The 15,353-nt window shown below is 51.0% G+C and overlaps 1 protein-coding gene across 1 annotated transcript; it reads left to right on the plus strand.

Annotated features, from left to right (window-relative positions):
• Positions 1–750: 750 nt before the first annotated feature.
• LOC147412398 (olfactory receptor 14C36-like) lies at positions 751–1,716 on the plus strand. The gene has a single exon (XM_086481389.1). The coding sequence runs from the start codon at positions 751–753 to the stop codon at positions 1,714–1,716; it is 966 nt and encodes a 321-aa protein (XP_086337515.1).
• Positions 1,717–15,353: the final 13,637 nt, after the last annotated feature.

Genomic DNA, 15,353 nt, shown 5'->3' on the forward strand with positions numbered 1-15,353 from the left:
GTGGGGATATCTCAGATGCACTTTGAGACACGGGCCCTGGGAGGCTGTGGGCAATGCAGCGTGTGGAAATTACAAACAAGCTGACTCTCCCTTCAGGAGATGCTGGGCAGAGTTTTTCAGGCACCTGAGCATCTCCCAGGGGTAAAGGGGTTGAAGTGCCCTTCCCCCGTGTTGGGGGCACTTCAGCAGGGGAGGATGGGAACCTAGTGACAGCCCCATTCTCCTCGACAGGCACGCTGCTGGTATCATGTCTGGAGAGAGCCTGGAGATGGAAAATGGCTGTGAGAAAGGTTCTGTGTTGGCAGTGAGTGATTCCGACCCAGACTTTGCTGCTCAGGAGAGCAGAGTTGGAAGGGCTGGGTCCCTCCCTGGGCTCTACCCTCTCAGACACAGCTGGTCTGGGTGCTGACTCCATCACACTGCAATAAATAGGGACAATTGTCACATGGTCACTGAGGCAAAAGCCTCTCACTCGACTGAAGGCACCCATTGCCAGGAACACCTACCGAATGCACGGGCTGTTTGTCACCTCTGCAATAGCACAGGTCTGACTTCTCTGGAGCCCGTGGGCAGAGCCCCTGCTCGTCAATCCTGCACCTACAAAAAGGAACTGATCGAAGTTCCTCCCAAAAAAGAAGTCATTTTGTGTGTTTTCTCTGAGAAATGGCATAAAACAGGCTCAGACAAAACTCTCCTCACTTGTCAATATCTTCTCCTCTTTCAACAGTCTCCCATTCCTGCGGTGAAACAATGTCCAACGGCAGCTCCATCACAGAGTTCCTACTCTTGAGATTTGCAGACACATGGGAGCTGCAGCTTTTAACCTTCACGCTCTTCCTGGGCATCTACCTGGCTGCGCTCCTGGGCAATGGACTCATCATCACTGCTGTAGCCTGTGACCCCCACCTCCACACCCCCATGTACTTCTTCCTCCTCAACCTCTCCCTCATCGACCTGGGCTCCCTCTCCACCACTCTCCCCAAAGCCATGGCCAATGCCCTCTGGAACACCAGGGCCATCTCCTACTCGGGATGTGTTGCCCAGGTTTTTCTCTTTATCTTCTTGATCACAGCAGAGTTTTGTCTTCTCACCGTCATGGCCTACGACCGCTACATTGCCATCTGCAAACCCCTGCACTACGGGACCCTCCTGGGCAGCAGAGCTTGTGTCCACATGGCAGCAGCTGCCTGGGGCACTGCTTTTCCCTATGCTGTGCTGCACACGGCCAATACATTTTCACTGCCCCTCTGCCAAGGCAAAGCTGTGGACCAGATCTTCTGTGAAATCCCCCAGATCCTCAAGCTCTCCTGCTCAGACACCTACCTCAGGGAGGCTGGGGTCCTTGTGGTCAGTGTCTGTTTAGGCTTTGGGTGTTTTGTGTTCATTGTGGTGTCCTACGTGCAGATCTTCAGGGCCGTGCTGAGGATCCCCTCGGAGCAGGGACGCCACAAAGCCTTTTCCACCTGCCTCCCTCACCTGGCCGTGGTCTCTCTGTTTCTCAGCACTGGCTTCTTTGCTTACCTGAAGACTCCCTCCATCTCCTCACCACTCCTGAACCTTCTACTGGCAGTTCTGTACTCGGTGGTGCCTCCAGCAGTGAACCCCCTCATCTACAGCATGAGGAACCAGGAGCTCAAGGACGCCCTGAGGAAACTGATGACTGGTTGCTTTGCAGAAGCACCAATGAACTGCCCATCTTCCCCTGCATATCACTAGTAATGGAACTCATTACAGGCCCAGCCTCTCTTTGGTGGGTTGTTTGATTTGGTTTCTTTGGGGTTTAGCTTGCTCGGGGAGTATTCTGTCCTCAAAAATGTTGCCATTCTTCATCCTATTTCTATGTCAGTGTCTGCCTGCCTTGTGTGCCTCAGAGACTTTGTGTAAATAAGGAGCTGTGCTGTCTGCGTGTTTAAACCAAATAAAGGACCCTGCACCGACTTGTTTGTCTGAGTTCCTTTCTCCAAGTTCTTTTCTGGAGCTGCAAGGTCAGCATCTGTGTGCAGAGGTGGAGGGGGCAGTAGCCACCCTGAGCTGGGTCTGCCTCTCTGCCTCACCAGCATGGCCCTGGCCACCACAGCCCACTGTCTCTGCAGAGCAGCACCACCAGTTCAGGGTCTGTGGGGAGCCTGGGGAGGGGGTGCAGGAATGCCTGTCCAGGTCAGCAGAGATGAGCTCTGTAGGGAAAAGTCTCTGTGAGGAGATGGGATGTCCTGGGAGAAGAGCAGGGCACCGTGTGTGTGTGTGCAGGGGGGACATGGAAAGAGAAACCCTTTGGTGTGGGTGACAGCTCAGGTCAGGCTGCCCTTTCCCTGGGTCCAAAGGACCTTCCTGAGGATCCCCGAGGCCAGTTGTCTCCTGCTGTCGCGGGGAGCAAGTTTGGGATGTGGGGCTGCAATTTCCCCAGGGTGGGGATCTCCTCAGCATGCCGGCTGGATGAAGGTTCTCTGTGGCCTCCGTTTCCTTCTCTGACTCCAGTCCTAGCAGGGCTGCTTTGCTGGGCTCGACTGGGGAGATGGCAGAAAGGAGTCAAGATTCAGGGAAGGGCTGGGCTGGCTGGGCTGGCGAGTGCCCCCGACAGGAAACAGCATTGAGCTGGGGCGGATTTAGGGCACGGACTCCTATTGGGGAGAAACTGAAGACCTTTATTGTTTGCCACAGCATCATTATATCCTTTTCTCTACTAGTACAACCACCACTAAGTAAGCTGTGACTGGTGTATGGGCATTGTCCACGCGCCACTACCACTAACACCATTGGGTGCTGTCCTGCCGGCTTGTGTTCTTCTCGAGTCTAACGGTCTGCACCTATTTACTTCCCTGTTCTCTTCCTTTACTCTTCTTCAAGGCTCAGGGCAGGAGCTGCCTGAATCCTGTTAACTCTTTCCATCCCTTCTCTCCTTGTTCCTCCTCAATTCCCCATTTTGGTTTTCCTACCATATAGACAGTTACTGATGTTCAGAGGATCATTCCCTACATGCAAGATAAGAAACATGGTAATATTAAAATTATTCACATGATTATACTTAAAATCAATAACACAACCTTGATTAAGATCTCCAACCATTCCCTCAGGCCCCGATTGTTTAATAAGGTAGCTAAAGGAGCCATGAGGATGCTAGCTGCATTACAATGCACACCTATCAACCCTCGTAATGCAGTTACTTCTTTCCCAATTACTTCTACATTATCTATGTGTAGTCCAACAAGGCACGTGTGAAAAGGCTGTTCTGGTTGTGCCATCAAGACGTAGAAGGCTGTCTGGTTCAAGGCATGAGCCAAAGATACCCGTATGTTACTGCTGTTCTGGGGTGTCAGCGTCTTCATCATATGTCCCATAGTCTGTATTGATGTGATCAACACTTCCACTCCCAGCAGCGTGATTAGGTAGATCGCCATCCCCATATTTTGTTTTTTCAAGCCACAGCCTTACACACTGCACTGGAATCGACTCTGGTCCTTCATCTGAGGAAACACAAGCATACCCTCTACCCCACGTTATTAACATGAATGGTCCTTCCCATTTCCCTCTCTCTAGCGAACGCACCCAGACCTTCACATTTGGGTTTAGTGTATCTGACATTCTGGAACCTAGGCTTAAAAAATGTTTAATTAGAGGTGGTTGTTGGTCCCCTATGTCGTTTCTAAGGTCTACACAATTCAAGACACAGACCATCTTCCATAAGCTTATCTGCGGGCTTTCCCCCTGCATTCCCCCTTTTGGTTTTTGCAGCATGTTTTTTACAATTTGGTGAGTGCGTTCAAAGATTGCTTGTCCTTGTGGAGAGTGTGGAATGCCCATGACGTGTTTTACACCCCACATTTGTGAAAACATTTGTGTCTTTTTGCTGTTATATCTGGGACCACTATCTGTCTTTATAGTTGCTGGTATTCCTAATACTGCAAAGGCAGCAGTCCCGTGTCTAAGAACGTCCCTTGCTTTTTTCCCTGCATTCAGCTGTTGCCCATATCGCCCCTGAATAGGTATCAACTGAAACGCGTACCCACTTCTGGCTTCCCAATTCTGAGACGTGTCACATCTGATGGCCATAATTTAAGTGCTTGGAGACCTCGAGGGTTAACTCCAGTTGGGCCTGCGGCCGCAAATTGTTGACAATCAGGACACATACGCACAATTGCACGAGCATCATTGCAGGAGAAACAAAGTAGTTTTTGAAGAGCTCGAGCAGATTGGTAGAAAAATTCATGTGATAATTGGGCTTGTTTGAAGATTTGTGGTGTAGGCGCCGCCCAGGCCAGGGCAGTCAATCTGTCTGCTTCCCAATTCCCTTCTGCTATAGCTCCAGGTCAAGTAGTACGGCCTCGTATATGTAGGACGTAAAAATCACTTACCCGGTTGTTGACCAAACTCCATAGTTGTTTAAACAGGGAAAATAACTGCTCATTATTGACATCTTTTAATGAAGCTTTTTCTATTCTTTGAACGAGCCTGCAAACCTACTGTGAGTCAGTGACTATGTTCAAAGGTTCACTCCACCTTTGGAACACCTTAATAACTGCAACCAGTTCTACAATTTGGGGCATTCCTGAGACTGTACGAATCTCCCTCTCCCATTTTAATCCTTCTTTCCAAACTATCACTGCTCGTCCTCATTTTCCTGAGCCATCGGTAAATACTGTGCACCCAGGTACGGGAACTGGGCTGCGTCAGGGTCGGGCGATGATGTGCATGTCTTTAAAAGACACAAATAATTTGTGTGACAGGAAATGAATACTGATATTTCCAGTAAAATTCAGCAGCGCAGTTTGAAGGGGTAGACTATTTGCCATTCTCCATCCCAGACAGTCTTTTGTAAATGGTACATAGAGAATTAATACTTCTTGTCCTTGTAATTGTACTGCCCGTTTCCGCCCTTTACAAATTAACATTGTAAACATCTCTGCCCTGGTTATAATGGTCTTTGTTGGCTGATGTAGCAGGAAGATCCGCTCTATGAGGATGAGGGGGTCTGCTTCAGTCTCCACCTATTGTCCTAATAATGCCATGGGTTGAGAGGATGTGTTTATAATAAAAAGTTGGAGGCCAGGACCCTCCCTTAGTCGGCCTGCTTGCCTTGACTGAATTGCAAGTTCAACAAGGGCTAGAGCTTGTTGCGCTTCCAGTGTTAGACTACGTCGTGAATCCAAGGCAGGGTCACCCTTCAACAACATGAACAAAGGCTGTAAAGTATCATTATTGATTCCCAGTAGTGATTAACCCAATTGACAGCACCTAAGATTTTTGGCAGATCATTTAGCGTTGTGATTTCCCATTTCAAAGCCACCCTCTGGAATTCTATGTTATGTTCCATTATTTTCCACCCCAGGTAGCGCCAAGGGGGTTCCTCTTGTACTTTTTCAGGTGCTACCTGGAGTCCCTAAAACTGTAGGGCCTTCAACGCTTCATTGACCACTTCCTTCAGAATTGTCAACTCAGTCCCCGCAATCAAGATATCGTCCATAGAATGATACACCAGTATCTGCGGGGGCTGTTCACGAACCCCAGAGAGTGCCCTTGCCACACACATTTGACAGATAGTAGGGCTGTTCTTCATTCCCTGAGGCAAGACAGTCCAGTGACAGCGTAGCATGGGTGCACTATTGTTAACAGCTGGAACGGAGAAAGCAAAGCGAAAACAATCCTGCTTTGCGAGGGGAATTGTAAAGAAACAATTAGATCCATTACTATTATCGGCCAATTTGATGGAAATATTGTGGGAGAGGGGACTCCGGGTTGTAAGGCTCCCATACTTTCTATCACAGCGTTGATCTGCCTCAGGTCATGTTAACAAGTGTCATTTCCCAGTCTTTATCTTAATGACAAAGATTGGTGTGTGTGGGAGGACATTCATGAAATAAGGGACATGTGAACAATCCAGCCTTTCCAGAGAATCCGAGCTGGGACGTACCAGAACTGCTGAAATCATAAACAACTTGCAGTGCAGGGGGCATGAACATCTTACAGGGGCAGGAGAAGAGACAGCCGCCATTAATGACGCAGTTTTAATTCCTGAAGAAGATGGGTGTGAACATTTGTGAACGTGACTTGAAAAGGACTCGCAATGTGGCCAGTCGGGTTGGACTATGGGCCGTTATTTGCGATGAAGCCAATCAGTATTTATTGGGTGTGGTGGAGGGTTATAAATTGCACTGGAAACACGGAAATAAAGGTTCACTTGTTAGATCACATTGATCGTGCCAGTGTCCTCACGCAGCTCCCGCAGGTGCAGGGAAGGTGTTTTAAGATTTGGTTTTATTTCTCATTACTCCTCTCTGAGTTAATTGGTAATAAATTACATTTCCCTTCAGTCGAGTCTCTTTTGCCCGTGACGGTAAATGCTGAATGATCTCCCTGTCCTTATCTCAACCCCACAAGCCTGTTGTTATTTTTTTTCTCTCCCCTGTCCAGTTAAGGAGGGGAGTGATAGAGTGGCCTTGGTGGGCACCTGGCATTTTGGCCAGGGTCAACCCACCACAGGGGGACACAAAAGCCACAGCTGAGTGCACCAAAGTTATGTTTGCTTTCTTCTGTGGTCATGGGGCACCTGAGAGCTGTCTCTATTGTCATCAAGGGAACACACGTGGTGGGTCATTCATTCATCCTGGAAGGGACCTTGGCAGGTCTCTAGGCCAAGCTAAACCGTACACAGCTGGAGAAAGAAGAAACAAGCGTGGGCTGTAGGCATGCTGGGCTGTGTTACTTTAAGATAGAGACTCAGATAGACAAACAGAGAGCATGGATCCATCCAGGAACTGGTCTTTCCAGAACAGAATCACAGAACCACTGAGGCTGGAAGGCAGCTAGCTTCCACCTTCTCTGTGCTTAGTTCTCACGCCTGATTTTAGTTTGAGAGCTCCTTTCACATCCATTGCTGCCTCTTTCCACCTTGGTGGGAATTCCTATATGTTGGGTTGGACCATTCCGGGTCATGAAGAGGTGATCCTTGAGCATCAAAACAGCTCACTGAGGAATGCATCTGCCCACAGGCATCCACCAGTCCTAGGTTGACAAAATTGCCATCCCTAACTCTTATACTAACAAGTCTTTACAGTATGAAGTTTTATTACTGTCCTGGTTTGGGCTAAACCAGAACTAATTTTGTTTTAGTGCTTTAACTTTTCAGTTAAGTCTCCTCTAACTAGCGGCATTTTCTGAAACAGGAGTATGTTTTTCCAGACAGTGACTACTCCCAGCAGTGATAAGGCTGAGGGGAGTCAGTACCGAGGAATGGGATGCAGAGAGGCCCTTGCTTATACTTGTTCTTGTAGCGACCAAGGTCACTGCTAGATCTTGTACTGCGTGTTGGGGTGTCGGGTGTGAAAAGGGTCACAAGCACGGAAAAGTTCGCACCTGCTGGGAGGAGCAAACTGGACAGGTGACCCAAACCTGACCAACAAAGTGTCCCACCCCGTATACGTCATATTCAGTATAAAGCTGAGAGATCACGAGAGTCAATCTCTCTTCTTCGATGGCCAGTGTCTGAGGAGGACTCCATATGTTCTTCTGTCGTCGATCCCTGATCCCTGAATCCAGGGCCTGAGTCCAGCTCCTGCATCCTGTCCCTGTCTGCTGCCCAGTCCAGCCTGGGACTGCCCCAGTGCCAGCCCTGCAGTGTGGTGGTGATGTATCGTCATCAGGGTGGGAGGAGTTGGATTTGGTATTGGTTTTGTACATATTGTATATATTTAATTATTTCCTTATTCTTATTAATATATTTTCTTTTATTGTTATTATTTGATTAAAGCTGTTTTAGTTTTCTTTTCCAAGCCATAAAGTCACTCTCTCTTGTTCTCTCTCCTTTTCATTTTTGGGAGGGGAGAGGGGTTAATAGAAAGCATCTGTCATTTGTTAGTGGCCGGCCCAGCCTCAGACCTTGACAAGTACCTTTCTTAAGATAGCTGTATGTCGCTCCCGTTGTATACTGATTTACCGTGCCTGAGGAAGCAAACTGAAGGCCACCAGCTCGTCACAAGTACCAGAAGAACAGCCCTGCCATGGACGGAAGGACTTTGTTTCTTGGAATTTGTGAGCCGCCCTTCTCTACAGCAGAAGGACCCTGCCTTGTTGGTGGTCACTCCTACTACCCACAGCATCTCCCCACAGCGCCATGGGAACGTCCCAGGGCAGGCTGAGTGCTGACCCTGGCAGGCAGCAGAGTCCCTGACCTGGCACACAGCCCCTGGGGGGCAGGGACCCTGCTCTGCCCTGGGCACCCCTGCCTGCACACACGGATTCACATCCTGCAGACGTCCCCAGGAGAAAGAAGTCATCATGCCCTGTCCCTCTGAAGGTGCAGCAGGCAAGCCCTGTTCTGGAGCACGTCCTTCTCTGCACCGACCATCGAAGGTGCCAGCTTTAGATCTCTCCAGGAACAGCAGCTGCGTTGTCCTACAGCCAGAAACTTACTGTGTCCAGGGCTGTGAGGATGCCTCCCCCAGTGAACACTCCGCTCTCCCTCCCTGCCCGCAGGCAGTGCCCTCAGCCCTGCTGCGCTTTGCACAGGAGCTGCTCCTGGGCAGAGCTGTCTCTCTGCAGCGCTGCCCACTTGCCAGCAGCTCCCTCCACCCCAGGAGCCCAGCCCAGCTCAGCAGCAGGGGAGCAGCCCAAGGCAGCCCTTTCTCTGCCCCCTCTGGGCTCCCTCCAGCTGTCCCTGGGGCTCCAGGAGAACCTGCTCTCAAACAGGCTGAAGTCAGCACTGAGGTTCCCTCCCTCAGCTGGGCACAGAGACTGACTGCCAGCTGTGTCATTTCAGCCATCGGAAAAAGAATTGGCCTTGACAGCACCTCTTCTTCTCCCATCAACAGCACACACAGGGTCTTGAACACTCAGTACGAGGATTCCTTATGGCAAGTCAAAACTTGCCTGCTTCCACAGCTGGGGTGCTTCAGCCTAAATGTGCAGCAATGTCTCAGCCAGGGCCACAGGCAGGATGAACTGGAGCCGTTCCTGTGGGAGACAGAGCTGTGACACGGTGGCAGCCAGCTGGTCCTCAAGGACAGCATCCTCCAAGCTCAGCAATAGTCCAGATATCAATTCAATATAAACTTGAAAGGCAAATCAGGGGCACCACAGTGAGTGTTTGCTACTTCAGGAACATTTAAAGGAGAACCAAAGTTACTGTGTGGGCACTGCTGAATTTACTAAGAGCAAGGGAAGACAGATCTGAGATACTCCATGTCCTCTTTGCCTCAGTCTTCCCCAGCAACCTCTGCCTGGCCTCTGACATGAGGCAGGACTCTGGAGGAGAACAGCCAGGACTGGGTGGGGATCAAGTCAGGGGTCCCTGAGCAAACACAATCCTTAGCAGGCTATGGGACAGGAGGGACAAGAGCCAAGGGAGCTGAGAGGGCAAACCAATGTCACAGTGAGGTCACTCTCTGTTGTCTTTGAAAGGTCATGGAGATGGGAGGGATTCTCTGATGACTGGCAGCACCCAAAAGCTGCAGGCACCTTTCAAAGATTCCCACAGGAGGAGCAGGGGGAACTAAAGGCTGCGCCCCAGGGCATGTCCACTCAGATCCTATTTCTGGGTATCTGAAAGAGCAGGTGCCTGGATGTACCCAGGGGAGATTGCACCTGGCCATCCTCTTTGCTTTCCATAACGGAAGGACAGGATTGCTGGGTAGAGGGAAAGCGTGGTATCTTTTACCTGGAAGTCAGGAAAGCGTTCAGCATCATCCCCATCTTGTGTCTAAATTGGGATATTATAGTCTGCGCGGGTGGATAAGTAGGTGGGTAAAAAACCAACTGGACTTTTGGGCTCGGAGAGACATGGGCCGTGCGTAGTACTCTACCTGGAGGCATCTAGCTAGTAGGGACCTGCAGGTGTCTGTACCATAACCCGCCCTGTTTAACATGCTATAATGTCCCAGGGGAGAAGAGAGAGTGCTTTTTATAACATTTGTGGGTGATAGAACATTGACGAACACAGACACTACACTGAAGTTGGGGCTGCAATCCCAAAGTTTCCTTAGACAGGCCAGCAGGATGGGCCAGTAGGAACAGAAGCTAAAGACCTATCCTTGAAGTGGACTAAGGCCCTGCAATGACAGAGGCCAGGGACTGCCTGCGTGGGCAGCGGCTCTGCGGAAGGCTCTGGTGGTCCTTGGGTTTCAACAGGCAAAACATGAGCCATCAGCAAAGGTGGCCAACTGCATCCTGGGCTGTGAGCAGGAGCACAGCCAGTGGAAGGGACTATCTCCCTTTGATCAGCACTTTTGAAACCCCATCCAGATTCCTTCTCTACTTTGTTACCCCCGACGATGACAGAGAGAGATTGGTAAACTGGAGGAAGTTCAGTGGAGGGCCACTGAGGCGGTCACGGCTGGAGCACAAGTGCTGTGAGAAGAGCCTGAGAGCTTGGGTTGTTCAGCCTTGAGAAAGGAAGATCTCGAGTGGACACGCAGCGGCGTGGCTGATTGGGGCTCATGTCTGTGATCCAAGGCACAAGGACAAGAGGCAACGGGCTGAAACCACAAAGGGTCAGACTAGACACAGAGAGAAACTTTTCCACCACGAGGACAGTGCAGTGCTGGAAGCTGTTTCCCAGGGAGTCTGCACCAGCTCTGTGCCAGAAAGGGAGCAAGACTTGCTTAGATAAAGCCCTGACTGATCTGGGCTGGCCCTGCTTTGGGCAGGAGGTAGGTCAAGACACCTGCTGAGGTCCCTTCCAGCCTGAATGAGGCTGTCCTTCCTTCCCCTTTATGTTTTCAGATTCGGGAAAGCTCTCAGGTTCTCCCTGACCACAGGAGTAGTTCATATGAGGTGTTGGGCTGCTTCACAGGTGCCCCCAAACATCCCTGACCACATCTTCTCCCCAACTCAAATTCCTCTATTTTGTTATTCTAGTATCCTCCAAAAAGAACCACCTACCCTTTTAATCTAGAAGCCTGTGACACCTCCCTGCACAGATGGTGGTTGAGGCAAACGCTTCTGCTGTGCCAAATGTTACAGCAGTGGCAACAGCTACCAAAATTTTCCCAGAACAGCCTCCTGGAGAAACTGGCTGCTCATGGCTTGGACGACGATATTCTTTACTGTGGAGCCAACTGGCTGGCTGGCCCAACCTCAAGAGTGATGGTGAATGGAGTTCAATCCAGTTTGCGGCCAGTCACAAGTGGTGTTCCCCAGGGCTCTGTATTGGGACCAGTCTTGTTTAACATCTTTATCGATGATCTGGAGGAGGGGATCAAGTGTTCCTTCAGTAAATTTGCAGAGGACATCAAGTTGATCTGCTGGAGGGTAGGAAGGCTCTGCAGAGGGATCTGGACAGGCTGGATCAATGGGGTGAGGCCAATTGTATGAGGTTCAACAAGGCCAAGTGCCCGAGTCCTGCACTTGGGTCACAAGAGCCTCATGCAGCACTACAGGCTTGGGGATGAGTGGCTGGAAAGCTGCCTGGGGAAAATGACCTGAAAGATGTCTGTTCACAGTCGGCTGAATGTGGGCCAGCAGTGTGCCCAGGTGAAGGCCAACAGCATCCTGATTGGTATCAGAAGTGGTGTAGCCAGCCGGAGTAGGGGAGTGATCGTGCCCCTCTACTCGGCACCATTGAGGCTGCATCTTGAATACTGTGTGCAGTTTTGGGCCCCTCACTGCAAGACACTGAGGTGCTGGAGCGTGTCCAAAGAAGGGCAACGAAGCTGGTGAAGAGCCTAGAGCACAAGTCCTGTGAGGAGCAGCTGAGGGAAGTGGCGTTGTTTAGCCTGGAGAAAAAGAAGCTGAGGGGAGACCTTATCCCGCTCTACAACTACCTGAGAGGAGGTTCAAGTGAGATGGAGTTCAGTCTCTTCTGCCAAGTGACAAGTCATAGGAGAAGAGGAAGCAGCCTCAAGTTGTGCCAGGGGAGATTTAGATGAGACATTAGGAGAAATTTCTTCACCGCACACATTGTCATGCACACGGCCCCAAGATGAGCTGATGCTGTGGACGTTGCAGTTAAAGAAGAAAAAAAGACGCTGTGGGGCCACTGTGGAATTTAGCAAGAGAAGGTGTGTCCTGGGTTTGGCTAGGATAGGGTGAATTTTCACATGAAGCTGGGAGGGGGCACAGCCAGGCCAGCCAAACTGAAGTAGCAAAGGGCTATTCGATAGCATGCTGATTGTAGAATCATAGAATCATAGAATCATAGAATCATAGAATCATTTTGGTTGGAAAAGACCTCTAATATCATCAGATCCAGTCATTATCCTAACACTACCAAGCTCAACTCTAAACCATGTACCTAAGCACCACATCTATATGTCTTTTGGACACCTCCAGGGATGGTGAACTCCAACACCTCCCTGGGCAGCCTGTTCCAGTGTCCAACCACTCTTTCAGGAAAGAAATTTTTCCGTATATCCAATCTAAATCTCCCCTGGCGCAGCTTGAGGCCATGACCTCTTGTCCTGTCATTAGTTACTTGGGAGAAGAGACCAACACCAGCCTCACTGCAACTTCCTTTTAGGTAGTTGTAGAGAGCAGTAAGGTCTCCTCTCAGCCTCCTCTTCACTAGGCTAAACAATCCCATTCCCTCAGGCACTCCTCATAGGACACGTTTTCCAGACCCCTCCCCAGCTCCCTTGCCCTTCTCTGGACCCGCTCCAGGGCCTCAACGACTTTCCTACACTGTGGGGCCCGAAACTGGACACAGTACTCAAGGTGTGACCTCACGGTACTGAGTACAGGGGCACAATTGTTCCCTGCCACCTTCCGTGTGTCCTGTCTAGTGATAGGATGGGAAAAGGTTATTGTCATGGTCATTTCTTTTTCTGACAGCAGAAGTGACACAGCTGGCAGTCAGTGTCGGTGCCCAGCTGAGGGAGGGAACATCAGTGAGTCCTTCAGCCTGTTTGACAGCAGGTTCCCCAGGGAAACCACATGGGAGCCCAGAGGGGGCAGAGAAAGGGCTGCCTTGGGCTGCTCCCCTGCTGCTGAGCTGGGCTGGGCTCCTGGGGTGGGGGGAGCTGCTGGCAAGCGGGCAGCGCTGCAGAGAGACAGCTCTGCCCAGGAGCAGCTCCTGTGCAAAGCGCAGCAGGGCTGAGGGCACTGCCTGTGGGCACCAAGAGGAGAGACGTGAGGCTGAGAGAGCTTAATGCCAGTCTGGAGGGGAGGAAGCTGAGAGTTTCCTGGAAAAGAAATCTTTACAGTCATCTACACGGTAAGTCTCTGGGATCAGGGCAATGCAGCTGGTGCTTCTGGAGGGCTATCCAAAACCTGGAACACCCCACAGCACAGAGAATCTTTCACGAGGATTCCAACAGTTTCTCTAGTGTAGAGGAGGAGGACGTGCTCCAGGTGAGGGACTCCCTGCTGCCCCACCAGATGCACCGGGCACGATGGCTGCCTTCTCTCAGGGACACCTGCGGGATGTGAAGGTAGGTGTGCAGGCAGGGGTGCCCAGGGCTGCCCTTCAGAGCAGGGTCCCTGCCCCCCAGGGGCTGTGTGCCGGGGCAGGGACTCTGCTGCCTGCCAGGGTCAGCTCTCAGCCTGCCCAGGGGGCTCCTCACGGCGCTGTGGGGCGACGCTGTGGGTGGAAGGAGTGACCCCCAACCAGGGAGGCTCCTTCTGCTGGTGGGAGGGAACTGCGTGGGTCAGGGCTGCTCCCAGCTCCAGATCACCCCCACAACATTTGCAGAGGCTCCTTCTGGAAACAGCACGTCAAGGAACTGTTCACCTGAAGGGAAGAAACCTGAGCTTTGAGTTTTGTCCTCTTGGTGTGCTGGGTGGGCAGGGAGAAATGGGAATTTATTTCTGCATTGTGCACCAGGCCTTGAGACCCCATTTGTTGTTGGGACTTGTCTGAGCTGCTCATTAGCCCCTGCCCACACAGAGATGCCCCTGGGCAGGGCCCTGCTGCCAGGAGGTGTCTGCAGGGCAGAGCTGTGGACGTGGCAGGTGGGATGGGGTCTGTGAGTGTGAGGAGGGAGGAGATGTGGGGAGAGAAAAACAGGTCCTGGCCCAGACAAGCTCCAGGAAGCAGAGACATGGGCAGGGAGGGGGAGAGAACTGCTCCCAGACATGCTGTGGGAGGGGGATTCAGGCATCTCCCTGCCATGCCCTGCAGTGCAGATGCCTTGCCTGGAGCAACCCCCTGGTCTCCTCACTCACCCAGCAGAGCCTCTGCCCTTAATGTCACGGGGATTTGGTCAGGAGTTGCCTTCCCAGCAACCTGAGCACCACAGAGGAGACACACTCGAGTGTCCGACTGTGTCTGCCTCTCCTGGCTCCGCTGGCAGGGGGACTTTGGCATCTCCTCTTCTCCCTGCTGCCCTCCTTCTTGCTGTTACACTCACTGGTGTGAGGGGATAAGGACTGAAGTGCAGCTGAGACACCAACGCTGCATGTACTGTCGTTGTCCTGGTTTCGGCTGGGATAGAGCTATTTCTTCTTCATACCACGAAGAACAGTGCTGTGGTTTAGATTCAGTACGGGATTTGGTTCGAGCAGAATGCTGACAGTACACTGATGTTATCAGCTGTTGCTAAGAAATCAAGGACTTTTCAACTTCCCATGTCTTACTAGCGTGCAGGTGCCCCAAAAGCTGGGAGGGAACACAACCAGAGCAATGGACCCAAACTGGCCAGTGGAATATTCCACAGCGTACAGTGTCATGCTCAGGACATGGATGAGGGTTAGCTGGGGGTCTGGTTCTCTCCCTTTCCATGATTGCGGTTTCAGAATTTTCTCCTCTGGGATCACTAGCCAGGAATGGGCCGGGCCTCTGTCAGTGGGTGGTGGGCAACTGCATTGTACGTTACTCATATATATGCACTATTATTATCATTATGATTTAAATTTTGTTTTATTTCTATTATTCCATTGTTTTAATCTCAACCTATGAGTCTCCTTACCTTTACCCCTCAATTCTCTCCTGTTCCCTGAGGCAGGGGAGGGTGTGTGAGCAGCTGTCACTTGCCTCTCAGGACCAAGACAGTGTCACAAGGAGTGCAGCAGAAATGCCAAGGATTTCTGCCTTAAAAGCACTCCTCAGCTGCAATGGCACAACCAGAATAGAATACACAAACCAAAATTCCCTCAACTCGGCTCTGCTGTTGGATGAATCATGTCGGGAGCCACAAAGCTACAAAGATCTTTGATACCAGAAGTGGATTTAATCTCAGACCACTCTGTGTTCCTCTTGACCTCTCACTGGTGGTAAGACTCTGACTCCAGCAGAGCTCACAGCAGAATCTCCTGCTCTCTGGGACACCCTCAGCAAGCACCAACCAGAGCCCATAAAGTTCTTCCTGAAGAGGGAAGGGCAGTTTGGGGGATGTTCTATGAGAAATTGAATAGATCACACCCAGAGACGTCTGCCCGAACTTCTCACTGTCTTTACTTTTTGAACAGGTTCCTGTGCACAGAGGGACAAA

The sequence above is a fragment of the Leptosomus discolor genome, unplaced genomic scaffold (assembly GCF_034619465.1).
Source record: "Leptosomus discolor isolate bLepDis1 unplaced genomic scaffold, bLepDis1.hap2 HAP2_SCAFFOLD_41, whole genome shotgun sequence".
Classification (NCBI taxonomy): Eukaryota; Metazoa; Chordata; class Aves; order Leptosomiformes; family Leptosomidae; genus Leptosomus; species Leptosomus discolor.